The 22,521-nt window shown below is 39.9% G+C and overlaps 2 protein-coding genes across 6 annotated transcripts in view; one reads left to right on the top strand and one right to left on the bottom strand.

Annotated features, from left to right (window-relative positions):
* Positions 1–396: 396 nt before the first annotated feature.
* Positions 397–5,952, bottom strand: LOC116044831 (nuclear receptor subfamily 4 group A member 2-like). 2 transcript variants are annotated; one of them, XM_031292345.2, is made up of 8 exons: positions 5,699–5,952; positions 5,541–5,596; positions 4,431–5,287; positions 3,221–3,350; positions 2,962–3,119; positions 2,210–2,409; positions 1,738–1,916; positions 397–1,241 (listed from the first exon to the last, which is right to left on the bottom strand). In XM_031292345.2, exons 3-8 carry the CDS (start codon positions 5,280–5,282, stop codon positions 991–993), a joined length of 1,770 nt encoding a protein of 589 aa, XP_031148205.1. In that variant the 5' UTR covers positions 5,283–5,287; positions 5,541–5,596; positions 5,699–5,952; the 3' UTR covers positions 397–990. The 2 variants fall into 2 exon arrangements, with proteins under 2 accessions (XP_031148205.1, XP_031148207.1); XM_031292347.2 differs by having other exon boundaries at positions 397–1,238; positions 5,699–5,951.
* Positions 5,953–6,451: 499 nt separating this feature from the next.
* gpd2 (glycerol-3-phosphate dehydrogenase 2 (mitochondrial)) overlaps positions 6,452–22,521 on the top strand; it is a 28,116-nt gene continuing 12,046 nt past the window's right edge. Inside the window, exons 1-11 of one of the 4 annotated variants that reach the window (XM_035998619.1) lie at positions 6,452–6,586; positions 10,321–10,430; positions 11,763–11,771; positions 13,424–13,595; positions 15,171–15,295; positions 15,382–15,479; positions 15,724–15,887; positions 19,162–19,326; positions 20,343–20,487; positions 21,150–21,343; positions 22,163–22,297. In XM_035998619.1, the coding sequence (XP_035854512.1) occupies positions 10,329–10,430; positions 11,763–11,771; positions 13,424–13,595; positions 15,171–15,295; positions 15,382–15,479; positions 15,724–15,887; positions 19,162–19,326; positions 20,343–20,487; positions 21,150–21,343; positions 22,163–22,297 (1,309 nt within the window). In that variant the 5' untranslated portion in view covers positions 6,452–6,586; positions 10,321–10,328. The remainder of the gene's footprint in view (positions 6,587–10,320; positions 10,431–11,762; positions 11,772–13,423; positions 13,596–15,170; positions 15,296–15,381; positions 15,480–15,723; positions 15,888–19,161; positions 19,327–20,342; positions 20,488–21,149; positions 21,344–22,162; positions 22,298–22,521) is intronic. The other 3 variants (XM_031291824.2, XM_031291825.2, XM_035998620.1) reach the window with 3 other exon arrangements.

Raw genomic sequence — 22,521 nt, 5'->3', positions numbered from 1 at the left:
ACACCTCAATATAATATATCATAGAAAGGTGATTTATTATAAGTATGTATACCTGTAAAGACCATTGAACCATTTGTAAAACACATGGCTGCAGCAAATGCATCATTTTTTTAAAAAGGTCATGCTTATAAACCACAACCTGCATGCAAAGGTACCTGAAATATTTCATTTGACTGTAAAATATTATTATATAAACATAACTAATTGTTTTGAAATTGGCATTTTTATCAGTAAATAAATGTTAAAAAAGTAAAGATCTTATTGATATTCGTGAGGAATAACATTATGATTATTATATTTGAGTCATTGCAACAGTCCTCTGATTTTCTTTAAAAAAATAAAGAAATAAAGAAATTAATGAGGTTAATAAAAAAAATAAAAACAGCCCAGCAGCAGTAATGGTCATTCATTTATTAAAACATGAACACTGACAGTTTACTCTGAGAACACAACAGACCATGATAGAGTCTACGAATAATATTATTATATTAATCACTGTAAGACTAATATTTGTTATGAAAAACCTAAACATGATGGGAAACACTTGTATCAAAAACTGCCTCTTTATAAGAATGTAAAATGGGTTGAACATATAATTCACTTACAGTCAATCATTTTGGCCTGACAGGCAGGTAAAATCACGCTGCAAAAATAAGATAAAGTAAATTCAAATTACGGACTATAAATTAATCTCCTTTCCTGCAGATCATTATGAAAATGGTCCTTTAGATCCTCGCATAATTCAAATTTTGCAAAGCAGATCATTTGATATTATTACTCCCCATCAATGCAAAAAGTGGTCACAATTCTTTAAATAAATTAGTTTTCATTCTCATGTTCACTTGTTTTGAGGAGAATGTGATTTAACAACTCAATCTTAGATTTTAAAATGTCTTTTTCTACAGTGCACAGATGCCAAACTGGCAGGAATAACTGTTTGGATTAAATCGAAAGAGAAAAAAACGTCCCCATGTGTATTCTCTAATGTCTCTAAAATGGCAACGTGTCGAGGAATAACTTATCTATTATTGCAGGCGGCGGCACCAAATCCTCCAGCTTCAAATAGAAAATCCTCTGCAGGCCTTGGATGCACAGAGTGCGAAGTTCACGCAGTTTATCCAAAAGTCTGGACAAATGGTTGGACCAGCAGTCCGAGAGGCCATCGGCGTCCTTCAAGCACTTGACAATGTTGTTCTGCAGCTCCTCCACTTTCTTCGGCTCCTTCAGTCCGTGCCGCTCTGCTGGTCCGTAAATCACATTTTAAACAAACATATGAGATCATAATGAAACATAATTAACCAAAAGTGGTAGGAAAATAGCAGTGCTGTATGCTACAATTCTTGTTTCTCAAAGTAATGATGCTTTCACTGTAAACTCTTAATTTCACATTCATCCAGTAAAGTTTTATCAATCAATTTAAACCATTTATCCATTCAATTTAGCTTTTTCAATGATGTATTCATTACTTTTAGCAACCTATTTTAACCAATACAGCAGTCAGTTCTCTGTGTCCTACTTAATGTCTGGCCCCTAAACATTACATGTGGTTTACAGCCCAGAAAGTTATTAAAAAAGTTATTACTAACCTCTTAAAGCTTAATCTCTCTGCATGACCTGACTTTACAGATATGTGATTTTGGGCTACTTTTGTTACCGGGTCCATTTAGTTAATAATTCATTTCAAGGGAATATTAATGTGCATAAGTGGGCAAACAAAAGTGTTTTTAAGCATCTCACCGGTGACCAAGGCGAGAGTGCATATGCAGGAGAAGGTGGACACATCCAAGTTCATCCTCTGCAGATTAGCGGAGAATTCAACGATGCTGTCAATCCACTCCCCAAAGCCACGCAAGCACTGGAGCCGCTCCCACACTGACCCGTCGCAGAAGATCAGCTTCCCGTCCTCCAGGTTGGATCTGAAACAGTATGACAGCTTGTGCTCAAATTTTAGTCCCCATAATGACAGTGACAAATCTTCCTTTCACAAATTTCCATGTCCTTTTGGGGCCTCTCCAGCTGTTAACCCGTCTTTCATTAGTGCCAAAAGTGCTGCAAAAACAAATCCATTCCCGAGTTTTGTTGTGTTTATTGGAAGATCCATAAGCAAACATATTTACATGCTGTGGACTGACTGCTAACTTTGGGTCCAAATTTGCTGAGAAAAAGGAAATACCATGTCAAAAGATGAGTCCCTTTGTGCGTTCTTTACCTGTACGACAACCGTAAAACAAAGAGCTCCAGGAAAGCAGAGTAGAAGAGGAGGTCTTGGTCGTGTTTGGGCAGGGAGGTAAAACCCGGGATCTTCTGCGCCCAGCCTCGAATCACCTCCATCGATCTGGTCAGGAGGTCATAAAACTGCCGCACATGCTGAGCGTCGTCTCCCGGGGGGCTTCCTGGACTCTCCTTAAACTAGTGAAAGGTCACCAGTGGGATGAAGTAGAAAAGATGGAAAGTACCTTTGATTACAGCTCTATAATGCCCTTCTTTTGTGTAAAAGGGCACTGCACCCTCACTCATTGGTAAAGCAATGAAATGATGCCCACACTGCTTACTAGGAGTGTAAATCACACGTTTTATCACAATATGACATTATATCAATTATTTGGACAACAATACAACATTTACTGATATCACAAGTCTGCCACGATCCGATTTTGATTATATTCCATTCAAGGGCCTGCGATACGTTATGATACATAAGCACAATCAAAAAAAACATTACATTTATATATATTTACAAAAAGCAACTATATTATGATTTAACAATTTCATTACTAAGCTCTTCCAGACATTTACATTAAACTACTCTTATTAATAAAAAGAATAACTATAAAGTGGGAATTTGAATAAAGGCACATCTTAAAGATGACGATATGTATCGATAATATTGGATCATTGAGGACTGAATCGATGTTTCGATCCAGATCGATGTACATGTATTGTCACACCCTTACTGCTTACTTTAAGAAAGTCAAGGCGAGAAGGTGGAGGGTTTGATTCCACATGCGCCCTGATGAGGGTGCACAGGAGGGGGCTGACGGGTGAAGATGAGTCCGGGAGAGATTTAGGTTTGGACGGCAGGCGCCCCCGTCGACCTTTCAGACCGTCTGTCCTTACCACTGCAGAGCATGAAGAGAAACAGGACACACTTTTCTTTGACTGTTCTGCATCTGACCCGAATGTCAGACTTGAAACGTGGTTTCAAGGTTTATTGGTTTACCTTCTTTGACCATTCCCACTGCAAGGCACTTCTGGAAGCGACAGTATTGGCATCGGTTCCTCCTGCGTTTGTCCACAGGGCAGCTTTTGGCTGCCAAACACATGTACTTGGCATTTTTTTGTACTGTGCGCTGCATGGACAAAGAAAAAGATTTAGTTATTTTGCAAAAAACAAAGTGAATCTGATACCTGCACAAAGGCTGAGGTGATGCATTCAGCTTACTTTGAGTAAAATCAATTTGAATTTAGTTTTAAACCTCATTACCATACACTCATTTTGTCTGTTTAATATAATAAAACATCTGCTTTTGAAGGTTCTTTGGTTAAGCTCCATATAAAACATTACTGACTCAAACAGACCTAAGATGTTGTAGTTTTATATCTTAAATGTTCTGTTCTGAAAACCTCCAAATGTAAGACAAGCTAAATTGCACATGCTGCACTTTGGCACTTCTGGAAAGAGCATTAAAGCATGATCTTGGTCTCTGTAGAACCAATATCTTACTGTTCTCAAAAGGTTCACTATATGGCACCAAAGGGGGCTTTCTACGCCTAGAGAGATAATCTAAGCTGGTGGCATGTGGAACCTTTTTTGAAAGAAACTGGGAATTCTTTTAACATAAAGCACCTTTTTTTTAGTAGCTCCTCAACTCATTTTTGTTAAGACTTAAGTAAAAAGCCCTAAATGGTCCTTTGAAAATTAACAGCAGCACTCTTGCTCCTGTGGGCCATCTGAGGCATTATAAGGCATTCAGGAGGCGGACAGGGCAGTCTGGGTAAATACAGGGTCGTGGCCATTCATAATTTGGAGAATTGCCCCGGGGAATCTCCTTCAGCGAGAAGAAGGGAAAGGTTTTTTATTCATGGCACGTTGGTAGCCATTTTCATACAGGACATTTGCCCCTAAAACGCGTGTGTCAAGAGATCAGAACGTGCATCTGAAGCATAATGTGCAATTCAGGAGGCCAGCCAGGGGTCCCAGTGGGATTTTTTACATTATGTCCAATTACCTGAGGTTAGGGTTGAAGATATCCATTTTGACAAATCTGGTATTTAAAATGTTTCATGACAGCATTTGCATGTGGCATGTTTCATGATTTTAGGATACTAAAGATTCCCTAATCGTGTTTGCCCGTCTGCTGCCTGCGAATATCCAGGTTGAAATCGTAGTTTTCATGCAGCTTTAAAATAAAGTTGCATTGAGAACAAACCTTGAAGAAACCCTTGCAGCCCTCGCAGGTGCGCACTCCGTAGTGCTGGCAGGCTGCGTTATCCCCGCAGACGGCGCACAGTCCCTCCGCGCTCAGCGGTCCTCGGCTGGGAGCACAAGAAGTCTGGTAGTCCATAAAGTGGTGGCCGTGGGCGAACTGGGGCAGGTGAGGAAATCCCACAACGGGCTGCTTTCCGTGGGCAGCGGAGCCCAAAACCCCGGGGCTATCCAGCGGCTGGTGCGCCCCGGCTGCGTCCAGGTTCATGGACACCTGGAGAGAACCGTCAAATTTCATTTGGCAGGTGGACAAGCTCTGACCGCCGTGTTGCGCGTGTTTTAGGGAAAACAGCGAGAATCTGGATAGTGTGTTTTTCCTGTGCGCCGCCGCCAAATAGTCATGTCGAAAACTGTACAGAGAGCCAGAGTCCTCCCATAAGTGTCCCGGTGGAGTTTGAAAGTTGGATGTGATGGGGGTGTGCGGCGACGGAGGCCGGTAATAATAAATGGAGCCCGGGGAGGAGAGTAGCTCGTCGGACTGGTGCGGGTGATGTTGATTCGGCTGATACCGCGGACACCCGTGCGCATCCTCCACCTTGACGCACGGAAGCTCTCCCTGCACCGGCATTTGGAAGAGACACGGGGGCTTCACGTCGTACCCGGCGCCATAAGTGTCACCCATGGAGCCGAAACTGGGAGCCGATGTTGCAGTTGAGATTTCACTGTTAGTAAGGTCCATGCTATACTTGACAAACTCCGGGGTGAGGAAGTCGCAGCTGAGCTCTCCACCGGCGCTCTGAGAGGCCGGGCTGGCTCCTTGTGGAGAGGAGCCGCACTGGGTCTGCACACACGGCATGGCTCCTGCAAACATGGATATAATGCAGTCAGGTCGAAGCAGAGGTTTTCCCTTGGAGCTGATATTAAACAATACTTAAGAATGTTTTCTTTGTAAAAAAAATAAATAAGAAAGGTCCAACATCCAACATTGCGCGCACGTTAGGCAGAAATATCCACTTGTTGAAAGGCCGATACTTATGACCTTAAGACTATTCTAAAAGACCTGGAAATATGTTGCAGTACGCAGAAAAACAGCACGAAGAACAGTCTTTATTACCTTAAGGCTTTAGTTGTCTTATTTTCCAAAGGATATTATGGCCTGCTTTACTTTGCCTGAAAAAACAACAACATCAGAGCATCACTTTCAAGCTTTACACTGACATGCATCATTGATTTCCTAATAAATAAATGGAGAAAAAGTAGAATATGCAATACCTCAGACCTCCATGCAGTGCAGGAGGACAGTGACAAGTGACATCTCTGCTGTAGCGTTGCGTGCGGAACTATTAAAGCTTTAGCTGCTGCTAGAGAGGTCCACTCGCTGTCTAGAGAGCAAAGGAAATGACTGTCCACTTCTCCCACTCTTGGCTTGCAGACTGGCTGGCAGTCACATCGACAATGTGCTTTTGTTTACGTGGTGCGCACCCTTCTGCCAAACCCTTACGCACGAGCCACAGACGGGTGGGGTGCTGTGTGTGTCTCTGGTGTGGGCACAGAAAGTGGTTCATGTAATTTGGAAAGAATGCTTGCACTCTTTTGCAATTTGCATCTTATTTAAGGATATTTATTGTGATTTTATTGCGACAACTATCAAACCTGGCGTTGCTACATAAATACACATTCTCTTTACATTGCTGGGGAGTAAGATCCCTCACGGCTGTTCTTTAATCTGAGGAGGTTGATTGAGGAGCATAATTAAAACACATTTGGTTTAAGAAATACTAGCCTACAGAAAATAGTCTGATATATATCTTATAGGCTTTATTTTTTCTTCCATGTGTCCTGTGCTGAAAGACAGAGAAAGCGACAGCTGGTGGCACTTCTGTCCCTCTTTATTATTATCCTTAAGGAGGAGGATGGAGGGGAGACCAGCGTTGTGCAATCTCCTTACGTCAACAACGTGGCACCGCCTCCTCTCGAACGCTATTGGACGAGCGTAGCTGAGCGCTGCATTCTGATTGGTTCTGCGCGACGTCTCTCGAGGCTGCTCTCTGCTTCCTGGTTGTAGTTGTCAAACACAAGCGGTTTGGATAACCGATGTCCTCAGTCTACGCCCTGCATCGCCCCGAGCGAGTTTTAATCAGCCACAAAGCAAGAAGTCCTGTAAGTGGGAATGTCTGTTGTATGACCGAGTGTTTTTCGGACATTGTAAAATATGTCTGACGACTATTTAATAACCCTTTGTTGTTTTTGGCGTAGAGCCAAAAATGCAGAACATCTGCGAGTTTTTCTTAGCTAGTGCTTGTATGACCATGACTGAATGACATCTTCTCATCAGTTGTTCTAGCTAACGATACGCCAGGCTAATGTGTGTATTTGGTTATATAAAACCGTAAAAACTGCTACATATTCCTGTCTTCCTGTGGAGGTGTATACTAGGTCTCTTTTTTTATAACGTGAAGAGCTTATTTGTGATTGTTAAGACGAGGCTTTTTCTAGGTTTTCTCTCAAAGACTGAAAGTGAAACAAACAGACATGAGCAGACATTTTAATCCACAGCAAGACTTCGAAGAACAGGGACTTCCTCTTGCGTGGTGATAGATAACGGAACACTAAACCTGGCAATACATCTGACATTATAAATCTACCACCCCCTGCTGTGTGGGTTTGTCAATACTACATACGGGATTCACAATTATTAAATATACTTTAGGCCGTTAAAAATAGGAATATGTCAATGGACCTCTCCACGTGAATCTTTAAAACCCCTCACCCCTCTTCTGCTGACTCACTAGGAGTCTGAAGGCTGATGTCAGTGAATGAGGCGGTGATCATGCTTGGGAGAAATGTGTACATTGTTCGGCATTCTGTGGACAGCAAAGGAAGAATTTCATTGTACAGGGAAACATGTTTCCTTACTGTGCATATGACAATACACTTTGAACTTGAACTTGAAATGGTTAAAGGGATAATTTTCTGATATTCAACCAACTTCGTATTATAATAATATTGGAAGTATGTGTAAATGAACTATGCTAAACTTCCCTCCATCTACCAGTGCCCAGATCTCCCTACTAACAGGCCAGCAGAAAAACCTCCAAGTGATGCTTTTGACACAACTTGGTGGTTTGCTGCTGGCTCTAGGGCCTGTTGTTTGAACTACAGACTGTCCTTCCACATATGGACACAAAACTAAACTAAACTGTAAAACTAAACAGTGCTGGTCAGATATGAACCAAGGTCCAGTTACTCTATTGCCTACTTGGAACTTGAACTTGAACTACTTTTCAGAAACATATTTTAGTGCATAGTGCACTGTTTGGTTGAATACAAGTAACAAGCGTTAATTGGTCCAGTGCGTCGCAGAACATTCTAGTAGTCTGGTACCTTTTGAGCGAAAGGGAGTAAATATAACTGCTTCTTTTCTCTGGTCATGCAGCACTAGGTCTGGGCAAAATATTGATATTATATTGTGATATGAGACAATTTATCATCTTAGATTTTGGATATCGTAATATGGTGATATGGTAAGTGTAGTCCTGGTTTTCAGGCTGCATTACAGTAAAGTGATGTCATTTTATTGAACTTTAAACACATAGTTATTATATTTACATTATTGATGATTATTTATCTAAAATCTAATTCTAAAAATATTTTGTGAAAGCAGCAAAAGTCAACCCTACAATATCGTCGCAATATTGACATCAAGGTATTTGGTCAATGATATCGTGATATCTGATTTTCTCCATATCGCCCAGCCCTATGCAGCACCAATTTCCAAACAAATATTTGCACCATTCTACTGCATAGACAGCCCAGTTTTATGACAATGAATGGTTTTGTCACTCACTTATTAGGGCTTCAGCTTCAATAGTTGTGTGGTTCAGCTGGCTAAACTACACACGTCAGCAAGTTCCAGTCAAGAAGGTTCTTTAGGGCTTATTTTGGTCCATGTTTGGCCTTTGTAGTCTCCAGAAATGAGCAGCCTGTGAAAGGGTGTGAAAGCCTGTGGTATGCCACAGAGAGTAGGTTTTTATTATACTGTAGGGGTTTTAAAGGCCAATACACTGGATGGACATTGGTAATACCTGGCTTTGAGAAAGATAAACAAAAACCTATTTCATTTAACAAAAGATAGGGTCTTTGCTGAAATAAAATAGTCTAAAACTAGGACTTTGTATTGGAGTACTGAACATTTTTAAGTAGCAGAGTGTCTAGTCACACTTATAATCTTGCTTACTTATTTGATATAACCAATTTTGGACTATTGTTTGGGCAATACTTGGTGAGTGTTATAATTCAGTCATATACTGTAGCTCACAGCTTTAGTGTCTAACATATGCAGTTGTGGTATTGCACAGTGCAGCTTCAGTTCTGAAGAGAAGCTTTCATATCGTCTTTATAACAGGTTATGAAAGAGGCTAATTTGCCTAAACCGAGGTGCCCTTTGGTAGTCAGGGAGCTCACACAAATTAGACTTTCATGTTTTTGTTTTATATCCTTTCAGAATCAGCTTCATTGGCCAGGTTTGCGTAAACAAACAAGGAATTTGACTCCGGTTAATCTTTGCTCTCAAAGTACAACACTCACTTAACATATACAAAATTAAAACAGAAAAGACAGTAAGAAATATAAAAAAAAATACTATCAAGTATACAGTATAACAATACAATAGAATTTACAATTTTACAAAAACAATTGAAGAGAGGGAAGGAGTAGTGCAATATCAGTATGGTCTGAGATTTAAGATTTAAATATAAATATAGTGCAAGTTTCAGTTTGTATTAAGTGGCAGTGGCAGTAAAAATGTTTGGTGCTAATATTGGCTGACACGATAGGTCACTTGTTACACAGAAGTCATTACTGACATTTGTGCCATCTGTAGCTGTGTTTTATAAAAATGCATTAGAATCTGCTTCAGTGTATGGCACTCCCTGGAAACCTTTATTCAAAGTGCATTATACTGGGGATGCAAATACTTTTTTTTGGGGCTGCCCTGGTGAGAATTCAGGCCCTCATGCTGCCAGAGCTGGTGTCATCTTCTGCTCCTTATGGTACACAGGGTCATTATAAAAACATGGAAACAGTATCCTAGCAATTGCTTAATGCTTAACTGCAAATAGTATTGTATTGCATTGCACAGCACAGTTAGGCTACTTATGTATAGTGAAGGAAATGTATTAATGCTGCATAGTTGGACAAACATAATGATTTTGCGTAAAGTGCCGCTAACAATAATTGCCATTATTAATTCATCTGTCACTTGCTTATTTTTTTAAAGCTAATCAATTCGTCTGATCATGTAGGGTTTAAAATGTCAAAAATAATCACAAACATCTATCATAGAGCGAATGCGGTGTCCTTAAAGTGCTTGTTTAGCACAATTAATTAAAGGTACATAATCATTATTGATTATGTAATGAGCAATTTCCTTTCAAATGACAAAAATAATGTCCCTTTTCCAGCTTCTCAAATGTAAGAATTTTCAGCTTTTTCTCTATTTTATATCATTGTAAACTAATTACCTTTGGTTTGTGGACTGTTGGTCGGACATAACAAGACATTTGAAGACATCTTGACATTTTAATGGTAAAAAAAAAAATCGATGGTAAAATAATCTCAGATGCAGCTCTAAACAAAATAAGCGATATAGTATTAAAATTGGCAATGCGTTCTCTGCGTAATGAAAGTTTCTCCTTATTCTGTGCAACAGGAAACATAAACACAGCATGCCCTGCCTCTGTCTGCACACCTTCTCTACCTGAACATTTGGCCTTACAGCCTTTTTGGAGCCTCCCACCCACCGTACTTAGTTGCATTCCTTCCTCATCACGTGTCATACCAGCCTTTTAACCCGGGTGTCCCTGCTCTGTCTCCTCACTGCACTTTTACTCCAACAGGGACGATGGCGTTCAGGAAGGCTCTGAAACGGACAGCGATCATCGGCAGTGGGGCAGTCGCCACAGTTTTTGGCCTATCACAGCTGATCGAGTACAGGAAGACGCAGGTAAGCTGATGCACCTGACAGTTTGTGTGCTGTTAGAGATGCTCCGCCAAGTGTTTGCTGTTGCATGTTTACACGTTGCAAGAATTGCAGTTTTGCAGAATTTGACTGAAGACAAATGTGTTTAGGCTTCATTGTCAGTATTGTATATGCTGCTTCACGTTTTTACATCCTGACAGATGTAAAATGAAAGGACAAACCTTGAATATGTCAGTTTTGGGCATGACAACAGTACAATATTGAGAATAGTATTTCTTTTGGCCTGAAACAAAACGACCAAGCAGGGAGGGACTGCCTTTCGAAGGGCATGTCCGTTCTAGATGTTGGAATGTGCTTGCTGTCGTATCCAAGGTATTTTTTCTTTTTGTTTTATTGGATGTTTTCCAGCTGTTGAGCAGGAGGCATCAGTTCACTTGCAAGCATGCTGGCACTCGATCCTGTTTTCTTACTCAGCCTTAGATGAGAAGGGCGATGCCACTCGCATGTTTATACGCTTAATATAAAGCCATATTAGAATATAGTGTGGAACCAGTTTCTGGGAAGCCAGTGTAAACTCCAAGTCCCAGCCAAGAAAAAGTATGGCCCATAACCCCCAGGAAAACAGCAAACAGTTGCTTTTACACAAAACAGACAAAAAATGATAATAATGTTAATTAGTGAGCTCTAGAGGTGCTGGTAGGCAGACTTTTGTTACTTTTACACAGAGCCATGCTAGCTGTTTCCAGTTTTTGTAGGCAAATGATGTCAAGTCAAGTGATGGATGTACAGCTGTACATCACCTAGCTGCGAGCTTAATTCAATTTGTTTTGTTAACGCTGAACATGCCACACCTCGTGTTAAAAACAGATTTTTGTGTTTTAAAAAAAACCCATTTACAGTGAATTGAGATTTTAGATGCATTTATTTAATTCATTTGAAACATGAATTTGTGTTTTGACACTTAAATCCCCAAACTCTCTCTCAATCTTAAAGAAAACGGTTCGCTGCTTGACAATGTAGACACACACATACATTTGAGGAATGAAGACACCTTGAAAAGATTAATTATCTTAATGTCAAGCCTTAAAACTCAGCCGCTGATTGTCTCTCTCTCTCTCTCTCTCTCTCTCTCTCTCTCTCACACACACACACACACACACACACACACACACACACAACCACATGGCTTCATTTGGACAAGCAGCTGTGTGACCTCTGACCTGACGTAGGCCTATTTCAGGCATGCCACACAACTACATACCAGACTTTATGTGACTGTGCAACCTAATGTGAACTTTGTTTTGTGCCCTGGCGCGATAATGTCTTCTCTTGCCCATCGTCGTCCTCTCAACCAAGCATGGATTGGTAAGCAAGAAGTCGACCCTGATGAAATATAATAATGTTTCACAATAGTTTGTAATCATGCATGCCTCTAATCCCAGTGATTGCAATGCTGATGAGCTGAATGTCCGTCTTGTCTCCTTTAGCAAGGGCATATGGCTTGGATACGTTTTCAAGATAGCGGCCGATTGGCTATTAGCATGGGCCTTGCTGTGCCATTCACTGACTTAACTTGATTACTGGCCACACGCTGGCACTTAATTCTGTGGCGGTGTTTGTCTGTATGCATCATCAAAAACAGACAATGATTATATCATCGTCTCGCTTGTGGTTGCAGACCTAAATTACAAACGCCTGCTACTATTTGCAAGTCAAATGCCGCGTTTGCTTCAAAGCAGCTTGATGCAATCATTTAGCTTGAACTGCTAAATAGAAAAATGAATAAATATTTCATTAGCAATGAAGCCCTCATATCAGAGTAGAGCTGTGTTTTTTTTGTTTTATCGTTGTGATTATTTATTTAAATTCATTATTTTGCTAATCAAACAATGGATACAAATAATGTAAAAAGATTGTTCTTTTATTTTGTGGGGTTTGCAAAGTTGAGCAGCATGTTGCAGCAGATCGTAACCTTCAGCAAACTCTGCTTGCTGTGCTTTACTGGGCTTTTTTAGCAACACTTCATTTGGAAACTAAAGATGAAAATGAGACACCGTGAGCACATTATAAACTCCCTTTCACTACCAAGAACAGCTTGGATTTCAGCTTGGACAAAAATCTCATTCTTGGATTTGTTGAAAATGCATTTCAACTACATTTGTGCTGTGATTACTTAAGTAAAAGTAGCAATACTATCAAGTCAAAATACTCTTTTACAAGTAAAAGTCCAGCATACAAACTCGTACATAAGTAACAGTTTGTAACAACTATCAGCAAAATATACTTAAAGTATCAAAATAATTTTTATTTTTATAAGATGGTCATATTTCTAGAGCTAAATTAGCTTATAGCACATACAATAAATGGGAACCACCAAAGTAATAGTAGCTCAGCTGTCGCTATCTAACAAAGGCCAAAAAATTTAAATACAAAGAAAATCTTACAAAACACACAAATGTACAGGGTTAGTTTGTTTTTGTTATCTATTAATGTAAAATAATGAATACTCGTTTTCTTCTAATAGGTTTTTCAAACTCCGTATTGTTAACTTGTAACTTCAAAAAATCAGCATCGGTCGGGCTATATTAAACTTTTTTAATCATAATCACAGTACTAGATGCACTTCCAGCCTTCTGTACATACATTATACTCCATCCATTTCAACAAAATAATGCATATGATGAGCACAGTACAGTAATCTCATTACACAGTCAAATCCATAATGTATTAAAGTGATTGCAAGTCATTATGCATTATATCACATTGAATATTATGACGTGATTATAATGCAAGAATAATGCATGAACATGTAACACTGGGGATGCTAACAATGTTTCAGAATAAACCTCAAGAAAAGTGTTGCTATATTTGTGTGACATTTGTAGTGTTTAACATAGAGTGTAAATAGAAATTAACATTGGAACTTGTAGTTTTGCACAATTTAGAGAATCTTTAGGTCATGGAAAGTATTCTTCTTATTGTATGCGTGTTGCTGTATGTATCTGTGTCACACCCAGGCTCGGTTAGCCCACGTGGCAGCAGAAGCAGAGCTGAGGGTTCCCTTTGCGGATGATTTCCCCGCTCGGCAGGCCCAGCTCGCGGCGCTGCAAAACACAGAGGAGTTCGATGTCCTGGTTGTCGGAGGAGGGGCCACGGGTGCTGGATGTGCCTTAGACGCTGTCACGCGCAGTAAGTAAGCCTATCTGCTTTCAAGTGCATCAACTCTCCTGGGATGTAACAGGTGTCGAGCTCTATAAGTGTCCTTAGTGCGTTCCGACTGAAGGAGGAAGACGCCTCGTAGGCTGGTACGGGAGTTTATAATGGTCTCGCTTCAGTATGTCAGTTGTTATTCTGGCCACAAAGGCTTAAGTGTAAGTTACTGTAAATACACCTACTGAACATATATCAGTGCTGTGGTAATTTAACATACAGTAGATTAATAGTAGATATTTATGCAGCATTATAGGATTGGGACAATATGCGTTTGTCCTGATTTTATTTTTTCACGGTACATGGGTGCCGATTTGATTGGTATTGTGATTTTCTTTTCCTTCTTTAAGAAAAACAACAGTTGAATAATACACTTCTAGAGAAGGATGCACATCACATGTCAGTCAGTCTGACATTTATTTCATTTGTAAAGAAGAACATAACATGGATTTTCTGCATTTTCTGCTTTCGCTCTGTTTTGCTGGAAACGGATCTGATGTAGTCGCTGTCAGTGGTACCGCACAAAAAGAAAATATTTAGGAGAATCATTGGTAATAAAATAAAAAATATCAATTCTAGGGAAAACAATCAATTTTAAAAATCATCACAAAATACAGCATTAATATATGTGCTCGTACCAAAATGTCGAACGGAGGGTGTTATTTCCCATTTGAGTAATCTTCACTTTTACAGTTTTACTTGCTAATATCTATGTAAAAAGATACTTACTTAGCATTCTACAAATGACTAATGTTCAAACCAACCCAACCAAATGAGTTGACTCCCTGACGAAGGCTTGTATGCCGTAACGCGTCAGAGTGTTTTAAAGGTTTAAGATGACCAAGCCAAAAACAATAAAGGCTTTTTGATTTTTCTAAAGAGAGTTCAAAAGGAGTTTCCTGAGTTTTGCAACCAAATTAGTTATTGACGTTTTGTTTTACACATCTGGAGAGTTTGCTCCCTTGTAATGCTAAAGAGTGGAACATTATTTGCATTAATATGCTTTTCTGCATACATTTGCACACACATATAGATATTAGAATATATCCTTTTTTTTTTTTTAAGATTATTTTTTGGGCATTTTTAAGCCTTTATTGACAGGACAGCTGAAGACATGAAAAGGGAGAGAGAGGGGGGGAATGACATGCAGCAAAGGGCCGCAGGTCAGAGTCAAACCCTGGCCCACTGTGTCGAGGAGTAAACCTCTATATATGGGCGCCCGCTCTACCGACTGAGCTATCCGGGCGCCCAGAATATATCCTTTTTATGACTGACCAATCCTAGCACTGAAAATGCAGATACACTATAAATCTAGGTTGTCTTGGTGAACTGTAGCAAGCTAACACGTCATTTTGAACTAGACACATGGATTGATTTTTTTTTTATATTTCTATTTTGTGTGTTTCTGGGTTTAAGACATTAATAGAGCCAGCTTTCTTTCAGCAAAACCAAATGAAATTGTCAGTCACTACTGCAGCATTTTCTCAGCTTTTAAGACATATTAGTATCAAACTGTGCAGGTATATTCACTTCTTCTTTGTCATTTCTTCCCAGACCTCAAAACTGCTCTCGTAGAGAGAAACGATTTCTCTTCGGGGACCAGCAGTCGGAGTACCAAGCTAATCCACGGTGGAGTCCGTTACCTCCAGAAGGCCATCATGCAGTTAGACTACGAACAGGTTCCTCTTCCTCCTCCTATTTTTAATTTCATCTTGTTTTGTTGCTCTTCTTTGTCAACACCCTACTCTTTCTTTTCTCGGAACAGTACATGATGGTGAAAGAGGCGCTCCACGAGCGAGCCAACCTCCTGGAGATTGCACCTCACCTGTCTGCGCCGCTACCCATCATGCTTCCTGTTTACAAGTAAGTGTCAGGACTCATACAATATGGAAAATGCACAAGACGTGGAAAAAATAGCACAACCAAGCAGGTGATAATTGGGATAGTCTGTTAGCGTGATGCTTTTAAGTGAAGAAAGTTGTTATTTTGTCTGGATGGAAAATTAACACCAGCTCTTGAAAGTTTGTTGGGCCATTGATGACGTCAAATGAACCCACGAATGCACTTCTATCTAACTATCTAACTTTAATCCCTGTTTATTTCCAAGATGGTGGCAGTTGCCTTACTACTGGGCAGGGATCAAGATGTACGACTTGGTGGCTGGGATCCAGTGCCTGAAGAGCAGCTACGTCCTCAGTAAGACCAAAGCCTTGGAGCTTTTCCCCATGTTGAAGAAGGACAAGCTGGTGGGAGCCATTGTCTACTATGACGGTGAGTCAAAGCTCCAAAATGCTTCCTTTCATGCCCACAGAGGCTTCTATGCCTTTTCTTTGAATTGGATATTTCCACATAGACACTGGTATGTGTGGACAGTAATCTCAAAAGCACGCTTGGTTCGTTGATTCATTACTCACCTTTTTATTTTCTGTAAACACGTACAGCAGCTGAGTCAGTATTGTTGCCCTTTTCCACTGTTTTCCTTTGTACTTCCTTTCCAGTGGTAATGAATTGTATAAAATAACACCATGATTTGAAACCTGAAAGTAAACAGGCTACTGTGCCGAGTAACTGTCATGATGTAATCAACCCAACCTGTGGCTCTGGGCCCTTTAAATGGGTCCCGAGACATAGCGGAGGGGTTAGGAGATGATTAATTGGAAAGAAAAGAATGGAATAAATATTATTTCTTGTGGCTTTTCTGTAATTATTCTTTTTCCCCCCCTGTGAAATCCATTGTTCACCATTTTTGGCCTCTAAAAAGTGATTAAATGTAACAATTTGAAAAAGGAAATTCACTTTGCTTTATTAAAGGTTTTAGTCTGGTAGCTCTAGTGCAAATGCAAATATGAAAAACTATTTTCTAGTTCTGGATCAATTTTAATATTGTAGAAATTGGGTAGAAACTGCACGATCGAGCCAAACGGAAGATTAAACTAGGCCTCAGATGTTAATTTTGCCCCGTGGCCTTCACATCCATCCACGTCCACTGGTGCCGAACAAAATGTGTTGACAGGCTGGTTGGATGCCCTCTCTTCCCCGTGGCAGTAAAAAGCTGCACGCTCCCTGGCCGGTCGCAGAGGAGAGCCAAACATATTGAGTATCAGCTCGTCATGTCGAATGCCAAAAGGCCAGGACGTTTTTTTCTGTTTACAGCTGTAACAATTCCAAATTGTACTGTACAATTAATTGTCCAAGAAATAATTGCGATTAACAATATAATTGTCTCTTTCAGTCAAATTTTATATATGTAAATATATATGTATGACCGTTTTCATTGAAATACAGTTTTGAATGAATCCCAGGATAAATCTTTTGGTTATATCCCTGTCATGTGACCCAGATGATAATAGTAATAACACAAGTACACAGCCTATGAAGTTAACCACGCCTAAAGAGGCTTTTATTGATTGTTATTCATGGTATTCAACAGTTGGACAGCATTAGATATCCATTCAAATCTGTGCGATAGTAGCAAAAATAAAATCCATGCTGCTTTTTGAAGGATGTTGCAAAATAAAAATATCTGTGACTCCTGGTTAAATATTAGTTTTTTTTATGACATTCATCAAATTCAATGTTTTGGTCTTGTTAGTTGTCTTGAGAGCTTAATTTACATGCTGTTATTAATGCTTTATAGATGCTACACACTAAATATGAAGATGTGTTTTTAAAAAACCAAAGAAATCAGGCTTTTTACTCTTTAAATGTAAAATATAAGAGAGAACTGGATTTGTGCAGGCTGGAAAAAGGGAAGAGCATTTTCTTGGTGCAAAGCAGCATATGTTTGATTTTCCACCCCCGCCGCCATCATCTGCTCTGAGGGGGGACAGGGCCGGGATGGTGGAGGGGTGGGCGTCTTTTCTCCAATTATGCCGTCTGGAACAATCATGCTGGTGACATTTGGAAATCTGACCTTCTCTCCCGGCGGTGTGGAGCGCAAAGGAGCGTCTTAGACGGTCGGAGCGGCTGAGCAACAGCTATTTCTCCCGGTGCCACCAACTACAGCAGGCACTTTTTCTATTCTGCAGCAAATGTGGAGGCATAATGCTCTTATTTTGAATTGGCTGCATGGTATTCTTATTTATATACCCTGGATGCTCAGGAAAATGAAACTACAGTATGTTAATGCTGCTGTAGGTACAACAGACATGTCTCTTCTTACAGTGCCTCACTGTCAGTGCTATCAAAACCACTAATAATGCACAGAAGCCTACAGACAAAGTAGAGCATTTAGAGTCAGGGATGCAGGGATTGGTAAGTGTTTGTTGGTAATAATATTAAAAGTATGAATATCACAACCTTTACCTTTTTAATTTACATTTGAGACAAAAGAAATCTGCAACATTTTCATGTAACTGAATGTCTGGTTCTATAGTAACATGAGTTGTAGAGACAAAGAATTGTATGTGTAATTACAAGATGTTGTGGCAAATATTTTGACGTTGATAGATGTTGATATGGCAACTTGCATCAACTGTGGTGACCTGTGCACCGAGAAATCCACAGGAAACAGTCAGTGATAATACACAGAGACAAATCAGGGGAGCCATTGGATGCAGAAACATGAGAACACATACATGACATAAAACTGTAATTACAAGACAATAATAGGCCACTTACATTATCTATAAAGAGTATTAAGCATGTGATCCTCTAACATAATGATGACATATTTAACAGAACAATAATATTTGTTATGTGGATGTGCAGAGACATAGTAATCTGGTGGTAGCCCACTGATTAATCCAATAATTAAGATAAGATAGACTTTATTGATCCCACAATGGGGAAATTCACTTGTCACAGCAGCTCAGTGCAGCACAACAAATTACAAAAATGCACATTAAATATAAATAGGATAAAAAAATACACAAAGAAAGAAGAAAAAATAGGAAACAGAAGAAAAAAATAAGAAGAGAGTAATAACGGTAATATGTACACTATAAACACTTCTTATATTTACAGGTTGGGGGAATATATATATATATATATACACATGAATGTACATATGAATATGAAAAAGGCATATTGCACAGGCCATTATTTACATGTGGGGAGAATATATATACTGATATACAGATGAATATGATATGTCATATTGCACAGGTCACAGTAAGATGTACAGAGTAATAAATAACTATAAATAGTGCAGAATATTTTAAGTGTTGGCTCATGTTATTGTGTTATCATCAGAGAGTATCAATAAAAAAATGAAAAAACAATATACAAAACTATGTATTACATGTGAGGTTAAGATGAAACAAACCTAGAACAGCAGCTGATTTCATGATGTAAAACAGGGCTGGATTATGATTTTGATATACTGTAATTTCATCATCACTGGGACTTCTTGATTCATATTTATATATCTTTGTTGCATGGACATAGTCAGTCTCCTTTAGCTTGCATCTTGTCACAGTCAGTTTACACATTGAAAGAGGCATCCGGCCTTAAATGTCAAATACATACAGTGTACATAACAAAAAGTGTATTACTAAATCTGCCTTAAACCCTCCCCATCTTTCTTCTTCTCTGTCTCCTTCAGGGCAGCACAATGACGCCCGTATGAACCTGGCCATCGCCCTCACTTCAGCCCGCTACGGCGCCGCCGTCGCCAACTACACCGAGGTGGTCCACCTGCTGAAGGCAAACGACCCACAGACCGGCAAGGAGAAAGTGTGCGGCGCTCGCTGCAGGGACGTCATCACAGGTGAGGCATGCAGGTTTCAAAGGCAGGGTTTCCCCCAGTGTATTGCAAGCCCTGTGGCCCACCAGGCCTAAGCCACTGGGAGAAAAAATGTGAATATATTTTTACGAGTTTTTTTTTTAAACTAGTTGGAAACGTAGACGTAGTCATATTTTCAAATCTCCAGTTAGCTTTTAGCACTGACTTAATGTACAGCCCTATGAAACCTGTCTTATAGCTTTTTTATGCGATTCCGTCCATGATTCTGTTTTTACAGAGACTGTTGGGCTCTACATTAATGCTGTCAGTCTGTGACTGGCCCCAGGCGGGCCCTCGTCAAAAAAAGACACTTGCCACTGGGCCTAACAACTTTTCTGGGGGAAACCCTGAGAGGACTTGTATAACATTTCCTGCTGTAGCAGCAGTTAGAGTGACCGTCCCATATGTAGAGATTTAGACCTTCACCCTTCAAAGTCAGGTATTGGGATAAAAGCATGAGCATTTTTAGTCTCACTGGAGCTATCTTCAAGTGCTCAGGGATCTTTTCTCTATCATTTCGATGTTTAATGTGAACTTTATATTGATTTAAAAGTTATGTGATGCAACTGTCCTGTTGTACGATGAAGAGGTCAGTGAGAGGTGCAGTTTTGGAATAAAATCAGTCAAATCATTTGACCAAAATGTCTAATAAGACAGTTTCCGGTTTCAAGTTTGTTATCTTAATTTAAATTAAAGTGGTAAAAAGTCTGCACACTGTCCTCTGCCCTTACAATGTTGTATTTACTTGCTGTGCACAACAGGACTAACAGGCATCACATTATTCATGTACATATGTCAAAGCACAGTGTGCAGATTCTACTTTTTACAATAATACATTGTTTTCTTCTCCATTTACTCAAGTTGAAGTAGTTACTTTTACACTCCTTCCTCACACACTCTCTCATTCTCCCACCTGTATCAAAAACAACAGCAAAGGCTGTTAAGTTATCTTGTGTCTTTTTAATACCATGGCTGTTTCCCCATCTTTTTTTCCCTCACAGGACGGGAGTTTGACGTGAAGGCCAAGTGTGTGATCAACGCCACCGGGCCGTTCACAGACTCCCTGAGGAAGATGGACAACCAGGAAACCAAAAACATCTGCCAACCCAGCGCTGGTGTTCACATCGTCATCCCCGGTTACTACAGGTTCGACATATCACACATGTCACACATACAGCCCAACACTGTACAATACAGTATATCCTTTTTAAACGTTCATTTTTTATTTAAGTTGTTTGATGTTTTTTTTGTATTTCAGAGGTATAAACATGTATATATGTAATCCTCAATGTTTTTCCATTTTATGTGTAAATACTAAACTATTATCTGACCTATACTTACATGCGCAGGACAATCTTTTCTGGTTAAAATACAGCAGAGCAATAGAGTGGTTTTAAAGTTCAGCGAAGCTTATTGAGCGAAACCCGAGGGAGCGCAAGCCCTTTGAACAGCGCCAGAAATGCCAACCACCTAATTCTCTTCCTCTCTTTCTCTCGTCTTCCTCCTGCTGCTATCTGCGCCCTCTCCACCTTTTCTTCCTCCCCCATATCTGTGTTTCTCCATTTGTGTGTCTTTTCTCCTCAATTTGTCCCTCTCTTCTTCTCATTACCACAATTTTTTTTGTACCTTTTTTTTTTCTTCTCTTTCTTATCTTCTCACCAACACTCCTTCTGCATACTTCATACTTGAGTAAAGATAACAGATTTAACCTAATAACTATGCTGTTACTCCGGCTACTCCAGCTACTTCTACTACTTGCACTTGTGATAATAATAATAATCCTACTTCCTGTATTTCCTGTCCCACAGCCCTGACAACATGGGTCTCCTCGATCCGGCGACAAGTGACGGACGTGTCATCTTCTTCCTGCCCTGGGAGAAGATGACCATCGCCGGGACGACCGACTCGCCCACCAGCGTGACAGCCCACCCCATCCCAGGGGAGGAAGACATCAACTTCATCCTGAATGAAGTCCGCAACTACCTCAGCCCCGACGTAGAAGGTGAGGGTAGTCCTCTCTTTCCATGTTAATGGAGCATGCGGTTATGTATAGGCTTTTCTTTGATATTATTTTGTTGCTAAGTTCCCACTGCTTTGTTGTTCCTGGACTGCACTTCACAGGGTATGGAGGTTTGTGTCCAAATATGGAAAGTAAAAACCAGGAAAGAAATGCTGAATGAGAGATTGCATTGAGTTACAGAAGCTAGAGTGGAGCAGAGGCTAGACAGGAAGTGACATCAGGACATTGGCTGTCTATTTTTCCATCAAGCCATGTTGGCTACCAGTGCTCCTGCTAACTACTAATCATTTCCCTAAGTAATGATAAATAGGGCTGCATATAAAAACATATTGTTTTTTTATCGTCAATGCAACATCAACTGCCGCAATATACGTGTTGCGAAAAGGCTGCGACATATCGCAAAAGACAATCGGAGATTTATTGTGTTAGTTGAAAGAAAATATCAGCACTTTAAAATGTAACTGCCTTTTATATTCAATTCAATGTTCAATTTGTTTAATTAAAGATTGTTGGTAATGATTAGCTGTAAATTTAACAAGCAATTTGTTGTATTTTAGCAGAATACTGAAAACAGCAGAAATGCAGAACTGGGTACGCTCTAATATCTGTTTATGTATCAATTGTTATATCGTTATGGCGATATTCAACAACATTATCGCATATTTCTCTGATATCGTGCAGCCCTAATGCTAAATCAAAAAACACTTTTTATTGCACCATAGACAAAAGAATACCTTGAAGAGTCTCCAGACATGCATAACCCCATACTGGAAATGTGTCTTGTGTTTGTGTCGTCTGCAGTGCGTAGAGGAGACGTGTTGGCAGCGTGGAGCGGCATCCGTCCACTGGTCACTGACCCCAACTCCAAAGACACTCAGTCCATCTGTAGAAACCACATCGTCAGCATCAGTGACAGCGGACTGGTCACCATCGCTGGTCAGTTTTTGGATTATTTTGTGATATTACTGCACAGATACTGCTGCATATAGAGCTTAACTGTGTGGTGCCGGAAGTAAAAATCCCGTTCATTTTCTCCATAAGAATTTTGATTATTCGCCATAATGTCTAAACGAGAGATCTTCAACAGTCACTGCAGGGGGTGCCGCCAAATTATTGTTTAATACATTTTTTAATGTGTTTTTCCCCAAAAATTTAAATAT

Source organism: Sander lucioperca, chromosome 24 (genome assembly GCF_008315115.2).
Source record: "Sander lucioperca isolate FBNREF2018 chromosome 24, SLUC_FBN_1.2, whole genome shotgun sequence".
NCBI classification, from domain to species: Eukaryota; Metazoa; Chordata; class Actinopteri; order Perciformes; family Percidae; genus Sander; species Sander lucioperca.
This window is presented reverse-complemented; position numbering and strand designations above follow the sequence as displayed.